At 38.4% G+C, this 25,502-nt stretch overlaps 1 protein-coding gene across 1 annotated transcript; it reads left to right on the top strand.

Annotated features, from left to right (window-relative positions):
- The first annotated feature begins 15,138 nt into the window (after positions 1-15,138).
- LOC115712503 (bifunctional aspartate aminotransferase and glutamate/aspartate-prephenate aminotransferase) lies at positions 15,139-18,916 on the top strand. The gene is made up of 9 exons (XM_030640790.2): positions 15,139-15,419; positions 15,892-16,129; positions 16,254-16,347; positions 16,442-16,545; positions 16,930-17,178; positions 17,273-17,386; positions 17,671-17,754; positions 18,092-18,376; positions 18,514-18,916. Exons 1-9 carry the CDS (start codon positions 15,274-15,276, stop codon positions 18,652-18,654), a joined length of 1,455 nt encoding a protein of 484 aa, XP_030496650.2. The 5' UTR covers positions 15,139-15,273; the 3' UTR covers positions 18,655-18,916.
- Positions 18,917-25,502: the final 6,586 nt, after the last annotated feature.

The following is a 25,502-nucleotide window of genomic DNA, read 5'->3' as shown; positions in this document are numbered from 1 at the left end:
ATGATTGCCCAGGACGAGCCGAAGAGGCCTCGGAGGGCCGACACTCCCGCTCATGGCCTAGACGGCGGGGTTTCTCCGATGGAGGAAAATCCTGCTCCTCCTCACATTGATCTTACCCCGGTCCCGGGGGATGAGGTGAGGCAAGAGCTTCGCATAGCTAAACACAACTATGCTATGGATGAGTACTCCCGGGGGTATGCTGAGGTGGAGGCCCTTAGGAGGATTCTGCGAGCCGAGGTTGAGGCGAGTATCAATCATCCGGACTATCATGATCCGTGGAACCTCAACCTGGACCCTCTAACGGACTGGTTCCGTCCCCTCCTAGGGCCCACTTTGGCTCCCTTTGCCGCGGAAATGACCGGTGAGTTCGCTTCTCAGCTTACACGCTGTGCGCCCAAACGGTTCGCCACCTGCGCTTCTCTAAACTCCATCTTCCAGGTCCAGGACCTCAGCCATTCCCTCACAGTGGTAAGTACTTCGCAATTTCTTGCATTTCCTTTTTTGTTGTTTGCCTTTTGTTTTCTTCCTTTGAGAAATTTTTTCTTATACCCCGTTATGGTTCAGCTTGCTGCTGAGGCTGGTCGCCTCTCCAGGAATATCATAAACCACGGCTTCGCTCTGTCCGACTTTGGGGACATGAACGACGTCCGGAAGGTCCTCCAGGATCTCACGGCGGAGAGGCAGATCTATCAAGAGGCTGCCGAGGGCCAGGAAGCAGCGGCCAAGGCCAAGGAAGAGAAAGCCAAGGCCAGGGAGGAGGAGGCCATCCGGAGGGAGGCTCAGGCGGAGGACATGATCCAGGCCGAGGCCCAGCGGAGAGGCAGGATGGAGGCCCATCATCAGGAGGAACTAAGGGCTCAATCCGAGGCTGCCGAGAAGGCCAGGCGGGATCTTCGGGAGGCTAGGGAGGCTTTGGATGAAATGGCCGCCAAGGTGAAGTCTCTAGAGGAGACCCACCAGTCGGATATCGAATCCAAGGCTGCTCTGGCTGCGGAGTTGAAGGAGCTTCGGGACTACAAAGATCAGTCTATCAGGAAGGCCAAGAGGGCCGAGCTCCTTTCTCCCGTCTCCTGTGCCCGGTGCCCGAAGCGCTTTGATGATGGTGTCTACATGGCTTGGGCCACCAATGATCAGAGTATCAAGCTTTCCTTTTATCCCAAACCCGAGGACATGATTGCCAAATTTCGGGAAAAGAAGAAGAGGCTTGATGCTGAGCTTGAGGCACGGATCGGACCTCGTCTTCCGCCGCGGGCTGACTGAGCTGCCATATTATTGACCCAGATTGTACCCGTTCTCTTTATAACTCTTTTTTTTTTTCTTTGTCTATACTTGCTGCTGCCTTAGAACAATTTACATACAGGCGGCAGCTTTTATTTGAAGGGGAGACAATTTAAGGCCTGTCCCCGGGCCATTTATATGTGTATGACCTACCCTTCGGGCTAGGATATATTTTTTTTTTTATTTATATATATGTGCGATCTTTTTTCACATTTTATATATTTCAACCTGTCCTTTGGCTCAGGGTTTCATACTTACGCTCTTTATTTTTGCGCATGTTTTTTGACCTGCCCTTTGGGTCAGGATATTTTACTTAGCTTGTTTTTGTTTGTCCGTGCGGTATACCCTAGTACCCCCCTGAGTGGCATAGAAACTTTGTTTTTAAGGCACTCAGTTTTATTTAATATAGAGGAGGCATACATTTGGACGGTACAAACCCTTTGAACAAAAGCTAAGTCCAATTCGCTACTGGTAGTATTTTCTGAGGTGATCGGCATTCCAGGCTCTTGGGACAGTAGTTCCGTCCATTCTTTTCAGTTTGTAAGTGCCAGAACCGATTTCGTCCTCGATTTCATATGGTCCTTCCCAATTTGGTCCAAGTACCCCCACTCCGGGTTCTTGGGTGGCTGGGAAGACCCTTCTTAGGACCATGTCACCAATAGCGAATTTTCTGTTTTTAACCTTGGAGTTAAAATACTTGGTCACCTTCTTTTGATAAGCGGCCATCCGTATTTGGGACTCATCCCGGAGTTCTTCGACTTGATCCAGAGCTTCTTGGAGCAGGGCCTGATTAGTGGCCGGATCGTAGGTCATTCTCCTGTGGGATGGGAATAATGTTTCCACCGGGACCATTGCTTCACAACCGTATGCCATTGAGAACGGCGAGTGACCGGTTGTGGTTCTGGGGGTCGTCCGGTAGGCCCACAATACCCTTGGCAATTCTTCAAAGCCGGTTATTTTTACAAGCCAAGCCTTCTTTTTCAAGGTGACCTTTAGGATTTTATTGACTGCCTCCGCCTGGCCGTTTGTTTGAGGCCGGGCTACCGCGGAGAAGCTTTTCACTACTCCGTGTTGGCTGCAGAAGTCAGTAAATTCCTCGCAATCAAATTGCTTTCCATTGTCCGAGACTATTTTGTGAGGCAAGCCGTATCGACACACTATGTTTTTGATAACAAAGTCCAACGCCTTCTTAGCGGTTATTGTCTTCATAGGCTCAGCCTCTGTCCACTTGGTGAAGTAGTCCACTGCTACTATTGCATACTTTACTCCTCCTTTTCCCGTAGGTAGAGACCCGATGAGATCTATGCCCCAGACCGCGAAGGGCCAGGGGCTTGTCATCAGCGTGATCTCATTTGGAGGAGTTCTCGGTATGTTCGCGTACCTTTGGCACGAGTCACACTTTTGGACATAGTCTATACAATCTTTTTTCATTGTTGGCCAGAAGTATCCCTGCCTCAATATTTTCTTTGAGAGGCTGGGTCCTCCCGTATGATCTCCACAGAACCCTTCGTGGACCTCCAGCATGATTTGTCTAGCTTCAGGGTCCGATACACACCTTAAATAAGGCATGCTGAGTCCTCTTCGGTAGAGAATTTGATCCATCATTACATAACGATGAGCCTGATACTGAATCTTTCGAGACAGTGCCCTCTCTTGGGGCAACTCACCTGTGGTTATGTATTTTATGATGGGGACCATCCAGCTGGGTTCTTGCCCAACCGTTTGTGTGGTCTCTCTTATTTTGATGCTTGGCTCTGCCAAGCGTTCCACTGGTACTACCCCCAGCTCTTCGATCTCACTGTCCGAGGCTAACTTAGCCAGACAGTCCGCGTGAGCGTTCTTTTCCCGGGGGATTCTTTCTATTTTGTAGTCGGTGAACTCGTGGAGCAGTTCTCGGACTATTGTTACGTATGCGGCCATCCTTTCGCCGCGGGTTTGGTATTCTCCGGATACTTGGTTTACGACCAGCTGGGAATCGCTGTAGACTTCCACTCTCTTGGCTCCTACAGCTTTAGCCAATTTTAGCCCTGCTATTAGGGCCTCATATTCGGCTTCATTGTTCGAAGCTGTGAAGTTGAATCGGAGTGCTGCCTGGAGCCGCAACCCGGTAGGCGATATCATAGCCACTCCGGCTCCTGAACCGTTTTCATTTGAAGCTCCATCCACAAATACTCTCCAAGTGGGGATGGGTGGCTCCGGAGTATTGGCTGTTGCCTCGGCTTCATTACATTCGGTGATGAAGTCCGCCAAGGCTTGGCCTTTTATGGAAATCCGGGGCACGTAATGCAAGTCAAACTGACTTAGTTCCATTGCCCATTTGAGGAGTCTTCCGGAGGCTTCAGGTTTCTGGAGAACTTGCCGGAGTGGATGATTGGTCAAAATTCTGATCGGATGGGCTTGGAAGTATGGTCTCAACTTCCGTGATGCCATCAGGAGGCAGAATACTAGCTTTTCAATGATCGGGTACCTTGTCTCGGCCCCTATCATGCGTTTACTAACATAGTACACGGGGTGCTGGATCTTGTCTTCCTCCCGGACCAATGCAGCACTGACCGCATGTTCGGAGACGGCCAAGTAAAGGAACAAGTCTTCTCCAAGGACGGGCTTTGATAGGATAGGAGGTTTGGCCATATGGTCTTTTAACCTTTTGAATGCCCCCTCGCATTCATCCGTCCATTCGAACTTTTGGCATTTCTTCAGTATGTTGAAGAAGGGTATGCACTTGTCCGTGGATCGCGAGATAAAACGGCTCAGTGCGGCTACCTTTCCAGTCAAACTTTGCACGTCCTTATGTTTTTTGGGGGATGGCATGTCCAGGAGAGCTTGGATTTTCTCCGGGTTTGCCTCAATCCCCCTCTGGCTGAGTATGAAGCCCAGGAATTTTCCCGATTTGACCCCGAAGGTACACTTTTTCGGGTTGAGCTTCATGCCGTATCTCCGGACGACTTCGAAACATTCTTCCAAGTCGTTTGCATGGCTATTGCATGCTTTGGATTTGACGAGCATGTCGTCTACATATACTTCCATGTTTCGTCCCAGGAGGCTTTTAAACATCCGGTTAACCATTCTTTGATAGGTTGCTCCGGCGTTTTTCAGTCCGAAAGGCATGACTAGGTAACAGTATACCCCCTTATCGGTCCTGAAGCTAGTGCACTCTGGTCCGCCGTATGCATCTTTATTTGATTGTACCCGGCATAGGCATCCATGAAAGATAGCAGTTTAAATCACGGAGGTGGCGTCCACCATCCGGTCAATCCTGGCGGCGGAAAGCAGTCCTTTGGGCAGGCTTTGTTTAGATCTGTGAAATCTATGCAAACCCGCCAAGTCCCGTTTGGCTTGGGCACCAGGACCGGATTGGCTAGCCATTCCGGATAGTATACGTCGCGGATCATGCTATTGGACAAAAGTTTATCCACCTCTTTCTCTAAGGCCTCGGCTTTCGCCGAGTCGAGCGGGCGTCTCTTTTGCTGTACAGGAGGCATGTCCGGGTTGACGTTGAGGACATGGGTGATGACATGAGGGCTGATGCCGGTCATGTCCTCTTGGCGCCATGCAAAAATGTCAATGGCGCCCTTCAGTGTTTTTATTATTTTATCCTTTTCCTCCGGATCTAGGTCTCTCCCTATCCGGAGTACTTTGGTGGAGTCGTCGTCGTACACTGGTATCTCTTCGACGTCCTCCATTGGTTCTACGACCCTTTCGGATCCTATACGAGGATCCAACTCGTCTTCTTCGGCCTTCTCTACTTCAGGGGGCCCCCGGACCATGAGCACTGGCAAGTGGGTGGCAACGTTGTAACATTGCCTGGCTTCCCTTTGATTTCCCCTCACCGTTCCGACTCCGGTTTCCTGGGTAGGAAATTTTAGGCATAGGTGTCGGATAGAAGTTATTGCACCAAAGTCGACGAGGGCCGGTCGGCCTAAGATTGCGTTGTAGGCTGTTGGACAGTCTACTACCACGAAAGTGCAATACTTAAACGTGCTCTGGGGAGTGTCCGGGCACGGGGGTAGCTGGAGCAACGACTTTTCCCATCGGGATTAGAGTTGTCCCGTTAAACCCTGTGAGCTGCGATCCGCTAGGAGAGAGGTCCCGGTCGGTCAACCCTATCGCAGTGAAGGCCTCTTTGAAGAGCAAGTTCACGGAACTTCCATTATCAATCAGGACCCTAGCCACTACTTTATTTGCAATGGGGGTCTCTATGACCAGCGGGTCGTGATGAGGAAAACGCACTGTCTTGGCGTCTTCTTCCGTGAACGTTATGGGCTGGTCCATTAGCCGAGGCCTTTGAGCTGGGAGTTGAGTGACCTCCCACACATCACTGTGCCTTGCGGCCTCGGCATATCTCTTTCGCTCCTTTCGAGTGTTTCCTCCGATATGGGGACCTCCGGAGATCATAGCTACCCGTCCATTAGGCCGGGGCGGTAGTCCGGGTATATGCTGGGTGTCACTCGCGGAGCACCGGAGGCAATGCTCCCCGCCGTACCCCCTGGTGTTCCCGAAGGCATGCCCCCTGCCACCTGCCCCGGGTTAAGGTGGGGTAACCTATTCTTGATCCACTCATAGAGGTGGCCCAACCGGATCAGATTCTCAATCTCATCTTTGAGATTTTTACACTCGTTGGTGCTGTGGCCAATGTCGTTGTGATATTCGCACCTTTTACTCGGATCTCTCCGGAGCCGTCCCCGTACGCTGGCCGGGGTCTCCGTAATGCGTGTTCTCGCCTTGTGGCAAAATAGACACGTTCCCGAGAGTCCGTGAGCTCGTGTATCGGTGTATTGGGGTGTGTACCCCTTCTTTTGGCGCTTCTCTCCCGTTCGGGTGCTGCCCTTGGAAGACCTCTTGCTTCTAGACCCCTGGGTAGGGCCTGTTAAGCTAGCGGTTGGGGCAGCCTGTGAAGGAGCCCGTCCATTCACCCCGGACGGATTGCCGTAATGGGAAGATGCCGGGGGCAGAGCTTGGTTGTATCCGGGAGTAGCAGAAAACTGTATGCCACTAACCGGAGGGGTCGCGGTCGGGACAGTACCCGAGGGCGATACTCCTGGCATGTATCCTGCTATCCCGGTGGGATAATAGCCTCCGTAAGCCACGATCTGGGCTTCTTCGAGGTTAATATATTTTTGGACTCGCTTCTGGAAGTCCTGAAGGCTAGCAGCGCCTTCTTGCTGTAGTTCGTTCCAGAAGGGAGTCCCAGTGCGGATTCCTGCTTGGAGAAGCGCAAGCTGTTGTCCGTCGTCGACCTTCTTGGTCTTCGAGGCTTCCTCTCGGAACCTCTTGATGTAATTCTTCAAGGTCTCGGTGGGTAGTTGCTTGATGTTGGTCAAGGCACTAACCTCCAAATTGACCTTCCTGGCGGCGACAAATTGTCTCCGAAAGTTGGTTTGGAGTTTGTTCCAACATCCCACCGATCCTGGTTCTAGTTTCTTGAACCATTCCTCTGCCGAACCGCTCAGAGTGAGGGGGAAGCATAGGCATTTGGCGTCATTGCTGACCCGCATGACTGTCATGACTCGGTTGAATCGTGACAAGTGGTCGCTGGGGTCGGAGTTCCCGGTATATGCCGCCATTTCGGGCATCTTGAAGTTTTTAGGGAGCTCCGCCTCCAGGATATGCTTGGCACAAGGCTCCCGGTCCTCACTGTCCGAGTCGGAGTCATCTCCCTTCTGCCTCCGGGAGACTCGGGCAATATCTTTTCGAAGGATGGCAAGCTCTGCCATAATCCCTTCGTTTACAGTACCCGAGGAGACTCCGGGTCTGTATCTTTTTTGATCAAGGTGATCCCGGAGGTCACCTTGATTCCCATTAATTTGATTTCTCAGATCAATGGGTGGACATCTCTGTCCTCCTCTTCCTCTACCCCCTGGTTCCTGGTGCACGGAAACGCTTTTCCGGTCCCCTCGATCCTGAGGGCCAAGACTCCCTCTTTGGGGCTTGCCCCTCTGCGGACCTTTCCCTTTAGGGAAATCTGAGCGGACCTTACGCGGATCCTGCGCCTTTTTCTTCCGACCAGGGGCAGAAGTAGGGTTTTTTGTTTGGTTTTCCTCAGCAGGGTGCCTTATAGGGCTAGGTTCCCTAGGCCTTTGCTGCTGGGAATTAGGCGAAGACGTAGCTGGGTCCCTGTCGAGTCCAGCGGCCATCGCCTTGGGATGCACGTGAATGCCAGCCGCCTCCATGGCTTTCTGCATGGCTAGCATCACCTCATGCATCTTTTGATTTTGCACTTTCTGAGCTTCGATCTCAGCTTCGTGATCGATAGCTTTTTGTCTGAGGAGCACCAGCTCTTGGTAGCTACCATCATCGTAAGCGTACTCGTCGAGGTGTTCCTCGTGGTTTTCATCTGGAACTTCTTCCTCGGACTCCTCTGCTGCCCTTGAGGCTACATCCTCTTCATTAGGATCTTGAGCGTCTTCTAGAGGGCGAGGGTGACGTGTAGCTCTTGTCTCCACCATTTTTGTGAAGTTAAATGCTTGTCGTGAAGCAGCTTTCCTCAGCTCTCAATGAAAGCACCAAAATGTTGACCGAGGTTTTCGGCAACTAGTAAAGTAGGATTATAATAATGAGCTGTAAGAAAGCGAGATGAAGACTTTTTACGTGGTTGGGGCGTTAAAGAGCCTTAGTCCACGAGCCACTGCTATTAATGGATATCTTTAATACAGATTCTACACTTGGGAGAATGTTTCTCTCTTTAATACAAGGAATGTTCTTGGTGAGTTTTTTCTCTTCTTGCTCTTTAGCAACCAAGATTATCCGACCCCATTAAATGAGCTTTGAGGGGGTATTTATAGTGTTTTGGTGGGGCAATCCCTAGAATTATCCTTACACATGTGTCTGTAAGTATCCATAAAGTTGGGCATTTTCGATGAATATACCATGGGTGATGCATGGTCAAATCCCTAGGTGCTGTAGGTTTTTTATGGAGAATGTCCTTTTTGTCTTATGATTGACGTGACTCTTCGCAGAGTAGCCGTCGCTAGACTTAAATGATCATTACTGTAGCGCTGCTGTTTGGGGGTTGTGCTGTCAGACTTTATTGCGTGTTACAGTCCCAACACGCTTCCTCCCATGCAGCATTAAATGCGACTTGATTTCTCGGGAGAGACCTGACACATCCCGGAGTGCCTTCAAGCTATGCTCACTTCCGGGAGTACCTTGTACTCCGGGTCTATCCTCCGGGATCCATGCGAATAACGCTTCCTGGTGTCATAAAAAGACTTAGCAGTTTTTCCCAAATAATTTGATCCACGTGTCCCCTCTTGACTGGTCCACGTATATTGGGCGAATTTAGGAGCAACATATATAACATAGTTTCTCTAAATATTTTATATTGTATGTTAAGGTTTTTCTTATTAAATTCATAGACACTTGAGGTTGTTCTAAATATTTTATATTGTCTGTGATTTTGCTATTGTGATTACTCTTGTTTTTGTGATATGGATTTGAGTGTCTTTTATTTAGGTTATTACAATCAGCCATATCTATGTGACTTGGTTTTATTTTGTTTTAACTCTGTAACAAGTAATCTGTGGGTGGGCTTGCTAGTAGTGTAATTACGCACCTTGCACAATAGTTGAATGCTCAAGCTAATGGGTTGAATGAACCTGCTACAACAAATCTATTGTTGTATCTTCTGAGCGGTAGAGTAAACAGAATATATGTGTTCTTAAGGTTAATTGTGATGCTGCAATCTTTTTTCTTGTAATTTTATTTTAGTTTCTTTGTAAAATAATCTGAGAATCAGACAGCTAATTAGTTGACTCATTTTTTTTATTATAATAATCCTAGTTATGTTTCCAACAAGGAGATGTCGTGATTGGTTGAGAATTGTTATTGATAAAATTGTATAAGTTCTTAACAATTAATAAATAAACATCCTATGTATATATATATCTTTATATATTAAAAGTGCTAATAAAAATTCTTCGTTTGACATATTTTTTTTCTATTATTTTAATCATTCACGTTAAGTTGGACGTGTTGGAGAAGATTAATAAAATTATATATCAAAATATATTAATAAAAAACACAAAAAAAAAAAACTTATAAAGTGGTAAACTTTAATTAATAAAAAGTTAATAACAAAATATAATTTGTCACTAAAATAAATAATTCTAATTGCTAACCGGATCCTCAAATTCAATCGTAAGCAAAAAGTAATAAAATGCAAAAGAAAGGTAACAGTAGATATTTATTATTTTAACAATAAAATCTCTAGAAGTCGACAATCACATCTGCGATCCCGTGGAACCATTGAGAGTCGCCAATCAATTGGAGATTACTCCTATAGCCACACACATCGTCAGCGACTCCCAAAGCATCAATATCGTCGATGATATTCAGCAGCTGAGAGCAGTGGAGTTTCAAAATAATTCAACCTGCACGGAGATTAATTACCAGCACAAGTGAATGTGCAAGTTTCACCTCTACATGAGAAATGACATCAATGGAAAATCCATATTGGCCTTGTTCATCGAGTTGAGACGATCAACAATGTTGAAGGCACTTTGCTTTCGAGAACATTTCGATAACTGCTTTTGTTTGGTCAATCATCCTCCAACCACGAGCATGTGATTGACCTTTCCTCTGGCAAGATTGCAATCGGGAATGGCTCTCTACTAGTGTTAGAATTTGGGAATAAGATGAATGAGGTTCCATCTCAAAACCAATTGGCCATGGGAGGAGTAGCCCATTCATCTTATATATTTACAATTTATTTCCACACATTAGTAATGTGGGACTAACTCTTAATACACACTCCTCACGTTTGGGCCTGGAAAGTGTGGGTATAACGAACGACCTATAAGAGACCACAGGACCGAACATGACATTTGAAAGAATCCCACAAAGCCAAATATCGAGAAATTTGTAGGTGTACACGTCGAGAAATTTGTGGATTTTGAAAAAGGTCAAAGACCCCAACCCTGAAATTGGCACACATTGGCCGAAAGGTCCCAAATGGAGGTTAAAGGGGAGACAGCGGAAGTATCTGTTTGGATCGGCAGCACTTTGGCTCACAATAGATCACAAACGGTTTTTTGGACCGGTGGCAATTTGGGCTCACAACGGATCACAAGTGGGTCTGAGTGGAGCTGAAATTTGATTATTTTGCTTGTGCTTTATTTTTTTACCTTTTAGTTTTTTTTTTTACCACCTTGAGGACAAGGTGATTTTGAAAAGGTAGGGAGTGTTACATAAGAAGATATAAGGGGTTAATAGTAAATTGTATAGTTAGTATTCTTATTTAGAGTTTGGCAATTCACCTGATACTTTTGTATTAGATTTGATCTAAGCTAGAGAAAATTTGTTGTGAAAGCTTGTTTTTGATCTTCTGGTCAGATGGCTTATGGTCGGAACATATTGCTTTAGTTATTTATTGGAGCTTGATTGTACAAAGATTGAGCTTGATCAAATAGTAAAATAATTTGGTCATATCAACAATTCCCTTTAATTAGTGTTATGAATTTTCCTTTTAATTGGATGGGAAGGTATTTTTGTTATTACTTTGGTGCATTAAATTAAATGTGTATCGAAGTACTAATATTTGGGTTGCATGATGAACTCTTTTTCATTGTAAAGCAATTAATGGATTTTAAAAGTGGTCATTTCTTTGCAGGCTAGAAATTAAGCATGTTTGGCAAACTTATAATGAAGTTCAAGATTGTGTGATAAAATTTAAAAATGTTTTTCGGAGTTGCCGTTTCAGAGAAATAAGTCTTTATGTAAACTTGTTTGATTTTTAACCACTTGAGGCTAACTCAAGTAGCCATAGGAGGGTGTGTTGGAGGTCCTGGGTTCGAGTTCCAGATTATGCATGGTCGTAATATATAAACGCTTAAATAATAATAAAAAAAAACTTGTTTGATTTTTAATTTATATATATGAAAAGAAAAATTTGTTGTTCCAACTCGTTCAACACAATAAAAATGTGTTCTTTCTTGATTACAGGGATTGCAAGGAGAAGACAAATGTAGTTTATGGTGCCAATTGCTATGAATGGATTAATATTATTTAACAAGCAATAAAAATCAGAAGTAAGCTCTTGTGACGAGAGTAATCCTTTAACTACTAGGAGTGAGTCTGTCTCAATGAAATGCACAGGTAGTTGAAGTTCTCTTAGTCATTGGAGACTATGCATAAGAGCCAACGCTTCCATCGCTTGAGGAGAGAAACAACCACAGTAAGGAGCAGCCATAGTAGCCACAACATCACCATAACTATTCCGAAGAACAACTCCAAACCCAGAGGTTTTCAAAATAGCATCAACGGCTGCATCAGTATTCAATTTCAGTCGGCTTGAAGGAGGATTTGGCCAAGGGGCATCGTTAGTAGCAACAGAAGAGCAGATGGTTTCAACAGCAGGATTAACTGCAGGAGCTTTTGATCGAGCAGCTCTGAATTCTTCCAAGTACGAAAGTGTTGGGTTTTATGCCCTAAATAAAACTCATTTTAATATAATCAGATTTACTTATTAATAAAGATCAGAAATAACATTTAATGTTGCATGGTTCACATATTTTATTTCATGATTATTTACATAATGTATGAATTCTATTTAAGTCCAGAACATATCAATTTGTTAATGATTATAGTGTTGTCAGCACAGTGGAATATAATCTTGATTATATGTTCGAAAGTTTATTCCCTGATTTGTCAGTTCACTAGATTTAGACTGACATGATAATCAGCGATAGGTATTCTTACACCTTGGATAAGTGTTATGTCCTTTCCAGGACATTGGCAAAGTTTACCAGTATCGGATGTATGGAGTATACATCGGAAGGGACCGATATTGAACTTTGATTAGATATATTAAAATTTACCGTAATATCTATTCAATTCAATATCACCTGTTGATCCTAGATCAAATGATCTTAATCCTGATATGTTTAGGTTCGATCTCAAGAGTATTATACATGTTCTTTGATTTGTTAGTTAAGCCTACTTTTGGGTCAGGGTGATACGTACATTTTGGGAACATGATAGTATAATTGAGTGGGAGCGCTAACATAAATATGGAATCTATAACTTCTATAGGAATTTAGAAGTGAAACGATGATATCCTTCGAGCTTGGCTAAACAGAGATAAATGGTGGAGATCTCATTTCACTTTGCTGAAATATCATGTATACGGAGCTAAGTGTTTTAAGGATAAATTACATTGAAGGTGTAACGGTAACTTAGTGCCTTTTCAATGTAGATCATCTATTAGAGGGTCATTGATCACATTAGGATTATAACAATGGATAACTAATGACGTGTCTATATTGTGGAACATATAGAGCGTTCTATATACTGAGAGTGCAATTCTAAGTTCTATGGGTGAATTCAACGAAGAATTAATAAGTCAGTGAATTTAAGATATAAATTCTTGATCTACTTATTGGAAGCTCGGATATATAGACCCATGGTCCCCATACTAGTTGAGACCATACTGCTTGTAAGACTCAGTTAATTGATTTTGATTAATCAATTATAATTCTAAAGTTAGACTATGTCTACTTTATGAATTTTCACTAAGCAAGGGCGAAATTATAAAGAAAAGAGATTCTAGGTTTATTTATTAATTAAGAGACTTTATATGTCTAATTAATAAATATATTAAACGACAATATTATTTAATAATTAATTTTTAGTTATTAAATAATTAGAATTGGCATTTAAATGGTTGAATTTGAAAATTGACGTTTTTGAGAAAATGAGATGTAAAAATGATAAAACAGCAAAATTGCATAAGTGAGGCCCATTATCCAAAGCCCAGGCCGGCCACACTTATAGGCTTTTATCATTTATTTTTTTTTATTATTTTAATGCCAAATAATTCTAACTTAAACCTAGGTGGTTACCTATAAATAGATAGTGATGGCTCTCATTCACACTTAACTTTGTCAGATGAAAGTTGAGCCTCCTATTCTATACATAGCCGCCACTTCCCTTCTCTCTTCTTTTCTTCTCTAAATTTCAAAATCCTTGAGTGAATGAGTGAGTGCCCACACACATCAAGTGATATCTCAATCATAGTGTGTAAGACTGTGGAAAATCAACCAACAAGAAGGAGATTCAGCATCAAAGGAATGAGAGAAAGAGATCTAGGTTCAGATCTTGGTGATGCTCTGCTACAGAAAGGAATCGAGGGCTAGAGATCTGAACGGAAGGAGTCATTATATTTCGCTGCACCCAATGTAAGGTTTCCTAAACTTTATATGTGTTTATTTCATTGTTTTAGAATTCATATTAGGATGTTAATGAAACATACTTGTTAGTAAATCTAGATCCTGGTAAAATATATCCAACAGAAAGAGCATAGTAGAGAATAGGATCATGTAGTTTTAGTTTGGTACCATGGCGCTCTTTATTCCTCTCTGTCCAAATACTCCATAGGATATTTGCAAACTGTTCAAACCTGACTAAAGACCATGAAGAGGACATATGAAGTAAAAATTCTTTTAGATTCATATTGTCTGTGAGAAATTCTTGAATACCAAAGTTAGAGGCAGACCACACTTTTTTAGCTCTTTTGCAGAAGGAAAGAGCATGACTAACTGTTTCAGGCCTTCTGCTGCATAAAGAGCACGTAGCCGAGTCTGCAATATGCTGAGTGTGGAGGGAGTTAGCAACTGGGAGGCAATCGTGGATAGCACGCCACAAGAAGATACGAACTTTGGATGGGATTTTCAAAGCCCAGAATTTTTTCCACCACTATTGTGATTGTCAATCACTGGCAGTGGCCTGGTTTTCTTCAAGAGCAGTAGCCAAATTATAACCTGATTTAACTGAATAAAGACCATTCGATTCATGATGCCATATCAAACTTGTATTGTTGTTCAAAGAGAGTTAAAGGTAAGCTTTGAATCTTAATGACATCCAAATCTAAAAACTTCTATATTAAGACTTTATTTAATAATTTTTTTCCTTTATTTTTAGATGGTATTTTCTTTTATTTTTGGGTACATAATGTTTCTTATAAATTTTGTAAAACACTATATTCTTTCTTTGAATTTTTTAAAAATAAATAATAAATATTAAAGCCACGTAACATTAGGTCACTTTAAATAAAATTAATAATATGTGGTTCGACACATAATATTCACTTAGTAGATATTTTTTTTGAAAAAAAATTTAACTGCATTAAAATTAATTGCTTTGTAAATGTGCACTAAATGAAAATGGTACAACACACATGCACAAATATAAACAGTTGGTCTAAATTGTACGAAATTTCGTATAAAAGTCCAGTAGAAGTCCAACTGATACAACAGTTTATATTTAATATATATTTCAAACATCCATCTATTAATCAAACAAATGTGCCATGTATTTATATAGTCAACAACATCGTCTCATTACCAAACTGGGGAAACCCATCTACTCATCCTAGTTTGCTTCTACTAATCTGGACCGTTAAACAATCCGTGGGGCCTTGTTACAGATGATATAAACCGGTTAACTAATACTATCACCTCATCAATACCAAATTTGTAATGCTATGCTATATTTTAGTATTTTTATAAATTAATGCTTCTCTAATAATTTGTACTAGAAAAATTAGGTCAAGTTTAGCATTATAATATATACATTTTCTTTTGTGTTTATAACTATTTAGCATAGCCTTATAGCTTTTTTTTAATTTTTATTATTATAAAATTGTCATTAATATTTTTAAAAAGATATTCTAATTATTAATAATAATTAATTTATAACATTACAAAATTTGCTAAATGTAACATTTACTATTTTTAAATCAAATTTAGCACAATTTTTTTTAGGACCGTGATGTACTATCCACCAACCTCTTATTTATTTATTTATTTTTATTATTTTTATTTTATCTCCTTATTCCTACCCACCAACCCCATTTCCTGTCAACATTTTAAAATGCTGTTTGGATAGCCCAACTTTTAGTTTAATTTTAAACCCACTCACTCCCTCACCCACCTAACCGAAAAGCCCAACCAAACAGAATTGACCAAAACTCCAACACCGCCATTGGCATTGTCATCTCGCATGGCCAATTCGGTTCAGAGTTGCTCCTCAATCGTTGCTCGCTCCGGTTTTAGTAACCGATCTCTCGTGGCCGATTCGGGACCTGATCAGACTCGCTGCTTCAGATCTTTATCTTTTCCTTATCAGCTCGCTGGCCTTCCTCTCAAGTAACTTTCTTTTCCTCCTCCCCTTTCTATATTCTTTTTTCCTCTCCTGGAGATCCCTCGATTTAAACGAAAATGGTGTGTTTTCATTTTTTTTGTTGGAGAAACTATCACTGTCAACCAAATCGTTTTTTATTTTGTTTTTGATTATATATACTGTCAAAACAGAACCTGGACTAAATTATGTAAGCTAGAATCCTAAAGAACTATGCTAAAATGTAAGTTCATACATAAAATGAAGCAATAATAACAATTAAATTACACTGCTTTAGTACAACTTTACATGCCCTGTTGATTAATTTTTACAAATTTACATGAAGTGTGACCGATCTCCTTTTTTTTTTATCCAAATGGGACTACATCTCAAGCTTATATAATTATATGCATTTGTGTCATTGTATGTGTGTGTGTGTTAATTCATGAGTGATGTTGGAAGGTACATTGTGTTATGCGGTTCTGACTGTTTGTTATATAGATCTGTAGAGTCTTCAAGACAAGTCGAGTCGCATAGATTGAGTGCAGTTGTAAAAGCGATGAATAATCTTGACCAACAGGAAGTTGATATCTCCTTAAGCCCTCGAGTAAATTCTTTAAAACCTTCAAAGACTGTTGCTATATCAGACTTGGCTACAAGTCTTGCTCAAGCTGGTGTTCCTGTTATTAAATTAGCAGCTGGAGAACCCGACTTTGATACTCCAACTGTAATAGCAGAGGTACCTTATCTATCCCCTGTCTTCAAGTATTGTAGCATTTTCTATTTGTGAAAAATAATAGTTCTTTTCTTTAAGTGATGCCAATTCGTGATCTATTTTTCCTTACTGGAAATTGCAAAATTAGGCTGGGATAAATGCAATTCGTGAAGGGCACACGAGGTATACTCCGAATGCTGGAACTTTAGAAGTTCGAGAAGCAATATGCCATAAGCTTAAAGGTTAGCAACTGCAATTGTGGAGATAAATGTTCAATATTTTTACTATTGCGTATGTGCTGCAAGATTGAGGTTCTAACTGTTGTCCCCTTTTCAGAGGAAAATGGAATTTCTTACACACCTGATCAGATTCTAGTTAGCAATGGAGCCAAGCAAAGTATTACACAAGTAGTGCTTGCAGTTTGTGCCCCAGGAGACGAGGTGAAGTTCTTAATATTAACAATTGGGCTTGTTTTATGTAGAAGGTGTCATTTAGCGTTGCTCTGTTGTTATTGTGAAAAGCTTGTTCTGTTTTGTTTTTTATTAGCAGAAGGATTGCTAACAATCTTGTGTTGCTGTTGCGATTGTGAATTCTTTTTCTGTTGTAGTTTGTGTGATGTAGAACTATGAGAGAAAGAAAGAAGAGAGGAAGAGAAGATATATATATATATATAGATATATATACACCAACAGTTGGAAATTACTGAAACTTTCAGTCTTAGACAGACATAGAGGAATTTCGAGAGAGAGAGAGAGAGAGCATGAAGATTTGCATTTAAGTGCTGATGTATATTTTTCACTGTTACTGATGAATGCATATTTCAGGTTATAATTCCAGCTCCATATTGGGTGAGCTACCCAGAGATGGCAAGGCTGGCTGATGCAACACCTGTGATTCTGTCAACAAAGATTGAGGACAATTTTCTGTTGGACCCAAAGGTTCTTGAATCCCAAATCACTGAGAAGTCAAGACTATTGATTCTATGTTCTCCATCCAACCCAACAGGATCTGTTTACCCAAAGAAATTGCTTGAAGAGATTGCTGAAATTGTTGCAAGGCATCCCAGGCTTTTGGTACTTCACAATCGACCTTTTAAAGATTGTACTGAATGTTCACACATCACCTTTCCTCATATCAATTCTGAAACATATTTGGTTGTCTTCTCAGGTTGTTTCAGATGAAATATATGAACACATTATTTATAGGCCGGCAATTCATACAAGCTTTGCATCTCTGCCAGGCATGTGGGAGAGGACACTTACCGTCAATGGCTTTTCTAAGGTAACTTACATTTTTTTCAATTTCATAATGGTCCAGTCTTTCATATCATTAAATGGAGACACCTCTTATCCGAAAAACTAGTATAATTGGTCAATGGTTGTTCTAAGGCAACTTATATGTTCCATTTTCTTATTTGCCTTTTCTTCTATTGCATTAAATGGATGCACCTAGTTTAATTGTCAAGATGTAAAACGATGGCCTTCCAAAAAATTGGTCATTATAAAATAACAACATATTTCAGATCTATTATGATGTTTGATTTTTCCTAATATGATATTATGTAGGCTTTCGCTATGACTGGTTGGCGACTTGGATATGTTGCTGGTCCGAAACATTTTATAACGGCATGTGGAAAGCTACAGAGTCAGGTATATCTATAAAATCCATTTTTATCTGCTTCGTTATTTGCAAGTGTCATTCCACTTTTATTTTCATTTTTCACTTACGGCCTGGTACATTCCAAAATTTGTCAAGTGTCTCTCTTGTCTCCTTCGTGAGATCAATGAAAAGACGCAAAGGGAATTTTTAGTGATAAGAGGAAAATTGCAAATAATTAGTGTTTCTGTTTAGAAGTTTGTAATTTTTTTCCTTTACAATTTACGGACTAAATTGCTGCGTTCCATTACTTCTGCATTGCTAGTAGTTAGAGACTGGGATGATTAGAAGAGTGCGGAGACTGGACTAATTTCATTTTTATTCTTGTAGTTCACATCCGGTGCCTGTAGTATATCACAGAAAGCAGCTGTTGCTGCCTTAGGACTGGGTTATGCTGGTGGGGAGGAGGTTGCTATGATGGTCAAAGCATTCAGAGAACGGCGTGATTTCTTGGTCGAAAGCTTTGGTAAGATGGAGGGTGTTAAAATTGCAGAACCCAAGGGAGCTTTCTATCTCTTCATCGATTTCAGCTCTTACTACGGAGCAGAGGCTGAAGGATTTGGAAGAATAGATGATTCGGAGTCTCTTTGCCGTTACCTTCTAGACAAGGGGCAGGTAAGCTAATAATGGAAATCCTTGATATTAGTGAAGTGATAGTTTCAGATTAAGCTGGTGAAGCTTTGAAAAATAATAATAAAAATGATGGCTACTTCACTCAGTTCTTTCTAACAGGTTATCCCCTTGCTTTACAGGTTGCAGCTGTTCCAGGGAGTGCATTTGGAGACGATAGCTGCATCCGAATCTCTTACGCTACATCTCTCACCACCCTCCAAGCAGCTTTTGAACGGATAAAGAAAGCAGTTACTCCTCTTAAGCGTCCGGCCCATGTTTAACTCATGATATGTACTGATCGGTGTGGTTTATTAATTTAAGTTGGGAAGTTTGTACTTTGAAATAATACATTGTTCCGATCGGGGATCTGGGTTTTGGGTTCTTTCTACTCTCTTCAACTATGTAATTCTTTTTAAAACTTTTTTAATAAGTGTTCTATCTATTAACATTACGAATCAAAGGAAGAAGAGAGAAGGAGAACAATGATCATATTGTGGAAGAGAAAGTTATTTACTGAATAATGAATTATGTAGAGTTACTTCATGTGTTTGATTATAGTTTATGCTAATAGAAACTGTTTTGATGATGCCTTAGTAAACTCCAGAGTTGTTGATTTCTCTTGGTTTCCAACCTGGGTGGAAATTCGTGTTAGCCTGTTATATTCGTGTTCGATTAACATGTTTTATTTGTCAATTTTAACCAGATTTATTTATATTTCGTATCAAAAAATTTTAATTTTAACCCGATTAGCCATGTTCTTATGTCGATCTGTTGTGTTTGCGTGTCGACTATATTTATATTACAATACATGTTGATCAACATGATTGGTATCGTATATTTAATTTTTACAAATATAATTTACCACAAATTATTAATCCAATGAATAAAATTTTTAATATCAAATATAAATGGGTTTTTTTTTACAAAAATACTGAATTTTGGGGGTAAGATTTATATTTATATTGCCACGCGGCAAAATTTACAAAAATATTGCCCTGATCTTTTTTTATTCTTTTATACTGTACATATCGTAAATTACAAACAAGGTCTTTATCTTTCACACCCACAGCCAGGACAACCACAACAATACCAAAACAATTGAAAAAAACCATTAATTCTCGCGAGATGAAGTAGAAACATTAAAATCAACACCCAAAAGCTTTGTCAATAACATAAATTAACGGATCAAAAATGTTAGAAGCTTAAACCCACTCAAATTCTTTTAAATCCAAAATTACAAATGATGCTCAAACATAGATCTCAAAATTCTTTTAACGTGTTGTTTGAGCACTTTAAATTCTTAAACATAATAATACTGGGGATGTCATGATTTTTGTAATGTTGTTCCACTGTTGTTTGGTATGTTTAGCAAATACTGGTTTCAAATTACACAGGTTAAATCAACCACTGAATATTTGTTTCAGGTAATCAGAATGAAAAAATATGGATAGTAGACCTCAAAGAGATAACATGCATGTGCAACAGGTTATTACACAAGCTCTATTCAGATTACTACATCAAGAGAAACTGGCTAGCAACAAGTTCTATTCTTTTTTTATGACAAGACTCATTTTTTGTTTTTTCTTCTCTAAACTTTCATCTGGTACCATAATTTGAGACCACCATTGCTCTGCCGCTAGGGACCACCATCGGAGACCACCATTAGACACCACACTCGAAGAATTACTATTGGAGACCACCATCGAAGACTTCCATTGAGACTTCCATCTGAGACTACCATTAGAGACCATCATTGGAGATCGCCATTAAAGTGTGCATCCAAATCTAAACCCATATCACAACCCTAACTGAAACTCAACTAGCAACCCACTGCCTAGCTCTATCTTTCTCTTCCCAAGTGAGTTTTCTTCTTTCCTTTATTTTGGTGAGATTATATACTTTGAGAGTACAAACCCAAACTGAAACTCAAATCACAACCCTAAATCACCATCGAACCATCCGTCACTGCTAGTCTGTTGGGTTTTGAGCCCTAAATAAAATCCATTTCAATATAATCAAATTTACTAATTAATAAAAGATCACAAATTATTTTATGTTGCATGGTTCACATGATTTATTTCATGATTATGACTAATGTATAAATTCTATTAAGTTCAGAACATATATAAATATATATTTGTTTATTATTATAGTGTCGTCAGCACAGTTGAATATAATCATGATTATATGTTCAAAAGTTTAATTCCCATGATTTGTCAGTTCACTCGATTTAGACTGACATGATAATCAGTGATAAGGTATACTTACACCTTGGATAAGTGTTATGTCCTTTCTAGGGCATTAGAGAAGTTTACTAGTGTCGGATATATAGAGTATACATTGGATTGGACCGATATTGAACTTGGATAAGATATCATAAACTTACCTTTATATCTTTCTAAGTCAATATCACTGGTTGATCTTAGGTCTATAGATCTTAATCCTGATATGGTTAGGTTCAGCTTAGTTGTATTATTTATGTTCTTCAAGTTGTTCGTGGAAGCTAACCAATGGTTCTGGCAGATATTTACATCTTGGGAACATGGTAGTTCAATTGAGTGAGAGCGCTAATCATAGATATGGAATATATAGCTTCTATAAGTATTTAGAAGTAAAGCAATAATTTCCTTCAAGCTTGGCTGAATAGAGATAAATGCATTGAGAGGCCTCATTTCAGTAATTATATTAGTTTACTGAAATATCATTTATAAGTAGCTAAGTATTTTAAGGATAAAATACATTGAAGGGTAGAACGTTAAATTTGTTCCTATTCAGTGTAGATCATCTACAAAGGATCTTTGACTATTAAGATTGTAACAATGGATAATCATAGTGTATCTATATATTGGTACATATAGAGCATTCTATATAATTGAGAGTGTTATTCAATTCCAAATCTATAGTGGCGCAAGGCAGAATTAATAAGTTGAGAATTTACTTGGTAAATTCTAAATCTACTTATTGGAACGTCGGTTATATAGGTCCATGGTCCCCTCACTAGTTGAGATAATACTGCTTGTAGACTCAATTAATTGGTTTAATTAATCAATTATAATTCTAGAATTAGACTATGTCTTATTTATGAATTCTCACTAAGCAAAGGCTTAATTGTGAAGAAAAAAGATTTTGGGGTCTATTTATTAATTAAGAGACTTTGTATGATCTAATTAATAAATAATATAAATGAAAATTTTGTTAGATAATTAATTATAATTATTAATTAAATAGTTTTGGCATTTATAAGATTGAAATTGGAAATATGTTATTATTGAAAGAAGAATAAGTGATTGAAATAATGTGGCAAAATTGTAACTAGAAAGTGGTCCCTTTTAGTGGCCGACCTTAATGTGTTTTTTGTCCAATATATATATTTATATATTTTTTAATCCATATAATTTAACCCTAATCCCTAGTTGAAACACTATAGAAGGAACATGATGCTCCCATCTCATCCAACTGAACTTGACTTTTCTACCTACCAAATCTAAATTTCATTATCTGACAACTAGTAGATGAGAGACACCTTCTATACAGTTTTCAAGCCTCCTTCATTGTTTTTCATAGTCGGCCTATAGTGATAGAGTGTCATGCCCACACATAGTAAGTCAAGTGCTCAATCATAGTAGGTAAGACAGTGGTAACCAAATCCGAAGGAGAGAAAGAGATCCAAACTTAGATCTTGATAATTGCGATAGAAAGGAACAAGGGTTAGAATCTGAGCGGAATGAGTCATTTTATTCCGCTGCAACCAATGTAAGGTTTTCTAATCCCTTATGTGTTTAATTTCATTGTTTTAGAGATATTCATATTTAGGATGTTAGTTCAACATACTTGTTAGTAAATCTAAATCTTGGAAAAATATTCCCAACATAGTCTCCATCCACGGCGTTCAAGTCCACTCCCCTGGTCTCGCTACCAATGATTTTCCAAATAAAAATTCAAGTCACAACCTAAATTGTAACTCAAATCACAATCCTAAATCACCATAACCCATTTGACGCGCTAGTCTCCATTTGCAATGTTCAAGACCACTATGCCTCACAAGATATTACTGCTATCTGCTTAAAGACTTGGCGTGATGTATCTCAGATAATCTGTAATATCTGCTTATATTACTGATTATCCGAGATACATCACACCAAGTCCTTGCTGTACTTTCAAAGCCACTACCAGGATGCTTCAAATCTCATGAAATGTAGGCTATATCTCTATTTCATAGTTTACTTTGGGCTTCTCAACCTATATCTCGGATGTAGAAACATATACTCTTCGAGTTGCCACAAATGAATGACCCTAAATCTGCTCTATCCTCGTTCATAGATATTATTATAGATGTTATTGGTTTCTTATTCATTTTCTCTAGACTTGTTGTCTCTTATGTTCGGAGAAATATTAATAAAGCCGCTCATGATTTAGCTAATCATGCATTAGAGCTTGATGAAGACTATGTTTGGTTAGGGGAAATTCTCACTCTTATATTCTTATACGATAGGGGTGGGCATCATCTAATCCAATCCAATTGAACTGAACCGATCAAATCTAATCCAATTATAAAAAGTTGGATATCTAATTACAATTGGATTGGATTGGATGTTAAAAGTTGGATTCTAATTGGATTGGATCGGTTATTGGATGTCAATCTCAAAATCCAATTAAAAACTGATCCAATCCAATTACATTTATATATATATACATAAAATTATTTATAATAAAAAATATTAAAAATTATAATATAATAAATATTATATTTTTATTAGATTTTTTTTGTATGTTGAATTTGTGATACTTGATTGTTTAGTATATTTATTTTCATGATGTTTTGTTCTATTTTATTACTTAGAAATGTTATTGTTTTAAGGGTAAATACCATTTTGGACCCTGTGTTTTGCAAAAGTTACAGATTGGACCCTGTATTTTGTTAAATGACAAAATGGACCCTGTATTTTCTAAAATAGTAAAAATAAGACCCTGAGCTTAATTTTTGACAACTTTTTTTTTTAATACAACAAACTTGAAGACAATACTTAATACGAACAGATACAAAAAATGTAAACAGTTTTGTCATATCACTTTTAGATCAGATTATAATTAAACTTTATTTTGACAAAAAATCAATCCAGGGTTCTATTTGTACTATTTTAGAAAATACAGGATCCATTTTGTCATTTAACAAAACACAGGGTCCAATTGGTAACTTTTGTAAAACAGAGGGTCCAAAATGGTATTTACCCTTGTTTTAATTATTTAAAACTTTTAACTACAATACACTTGTAAGAATAGTATATTTATGAAGTATTAAACTTAAATAAAAAGTGATACTTAGTTTTTTACATATTTTTCTTTATATTTTTAAGCTAATATTGAAATTTAGGTGTGTAATTAGATATCTAATTATAAAACTGATCCAATCCAATTAGTTATTGGATTAGATTGGATTGGATTTTGAGGTCTAATTGGATTAGATCGGATGATGATTTTCCAAATCCAATAACTAATTGGATTGGATCGGATGAGAAAAAAAAAGTTTGATTGGATCGATGCCCACCCCTAACTATACATACGAATCCATTTAATTTATAATAACATGGTTTATTCTAAAATATATATATATATATCTATTCTATATAAAGTGTGTCTATATAACAAAATTCTTAGTTTATGGAAAATTCATAGGTGACTTTTGTTTCTCTCTCCACAATTCTCTCATTTTATAAATATTTTATTAGATTTATAATTATTATTTTCTCAAAACTTTTAATATTTTTATCAAAAATTAAGATTTTTTTCCTATCCAATATCCTAAACCGTATACCTTATCATATATATATACATATATTTCTTTTTCCTAAATCTACATATAAATTATTAAATAACCCTAACCTAAATGCATCACTTCCGCTCCGTTCCTTTCTCTTTTCTGCCGCTCTCAGTGAGAGATTTTAGAGAACAAAACAAAAAATAGGAGAGAAAAGAAAGAAGGAAGGCAGAAGAAAAAACAAAAAGTTACAATTCTCCCGTATGCATACTCTCTTTTATAATTCTATCTCTTTATTAATGTTGTTGTTTTCTTTATATAAATATATTAATTTATATATTTACGTAGTTAAGCTTTTCATTATTTAAATAATGTAATCATTAATTAGTTTAATTTTTGAAGCACTGAATTTTTTAAAATAAGTATTGTCACAACACTATTATGTAAGTAGAGAGCATTAACAATTAAAGCATGGAGAAATTTTGTAATAATTTGAACAATTTTGCTCTAATTCTAAATTATAATTCTTATTATGTATGTTTAATTTATATTTGTATCTAACTATAACTTTTTTTAATGTATATGTATTTTTCATATTTGTTTATGTTGGTTTACAACTCACAATATGAATCAATTTCAAAATTTTATAGCCATAAGTATAACAAGTTAAAATTAATTGGTAGTCTCTAGACTTTCTATGTATATATGTTTGCATAAGTTTATACCAATAATAATGAAGACGCCATTGACAAATAAATAAATTTTTTTCCTTTAATCAAAAAAAATATTATGTTTAGGTTACAATTAATATTATTAATAATATTTATTTTGTAAATAAAAAAAAAACAATAAACATCAGTTTAGATATTATAGAGAGATATTTTGTTTTTAAAATGATGGTATTAAAATTTCTTTAAAGGATAAATATTTATTTGGTTGCGGAAGGTTTTTTTAAATCAAAATTGAATAAGGTGTTACTAAAATAATAAGTTTTTTCAATTAAAATAAATTTTTAATTAAATTTTTTAACTAACTTTTAATACTTTAAATGTTAAACTTAAAGTAAAATAAAAAATATATATTTAATTAAGATTATAATTATCAGTAAATAAAATATATATTTAATTAAGATTATAATTATCTTGGAGAGAATATAGGATGTTGTTAATGATATTGTTGACCGAGATTTTCGGCAACTATCAAAATATGATTATAATAAAGAGCTGTAAGAAAGTGAGATGGAGGTTTTTTACGTGGTTGGGGCGTTAATGAGCCTTAGTCCACGAGTCTCTGTTATTAATGGATGTATTTAATACATAATACAGATTCCACACTTGAGAGAATGTCTTTCTCATAAATACAGAGAATGTTCTT

The sequence above is a fragment of the Cannabis sativa genome, chromosome 4 (genome assembly GCF_029168945.1).
Source record: "Cannabis sativa cultivar Pink pepper isolate KNU-18-1 chromosome 4, ASM2916894v1, whole genome shotgun sequence".
NCBI lineage: Eukaryota > Viridiplantae > Streptophyta > Magnoliopsida > Rosales > Cannabaceae > Cannabis > Cannabis sativa.
The sequence above is the reverse complement of the archived record's forward strand: the minus strand, read 5'-3'. Positions and strand labels throughout refer to the sequence as shown.

Bases quoted from the DNA above. Each gene is read 5' to 3' on its own strand.
- LOC115712503 (XM_030640790.2), top strand. From the start codon at position 15,274: ATGGCCAATTCGGTTCAGAGTTGCTCCTCAATCGTTGCTCGCTCCGGT. The intron at 15,420-15,891 runs GTAACTTTCTTT...TTTGTTATATAG, and splicing joins CTCGCTGGCCTTCCTCTCAA to ATCTGTAGAGTCTTCAAGAC. The intron at 17,179-17,272 runs GTACTTCACAAT...TTGTCTTCTCAG, and splicing joins CAAGGCATCCCAGGCTTTTG to GTTGTTTCAGATGAAATATA.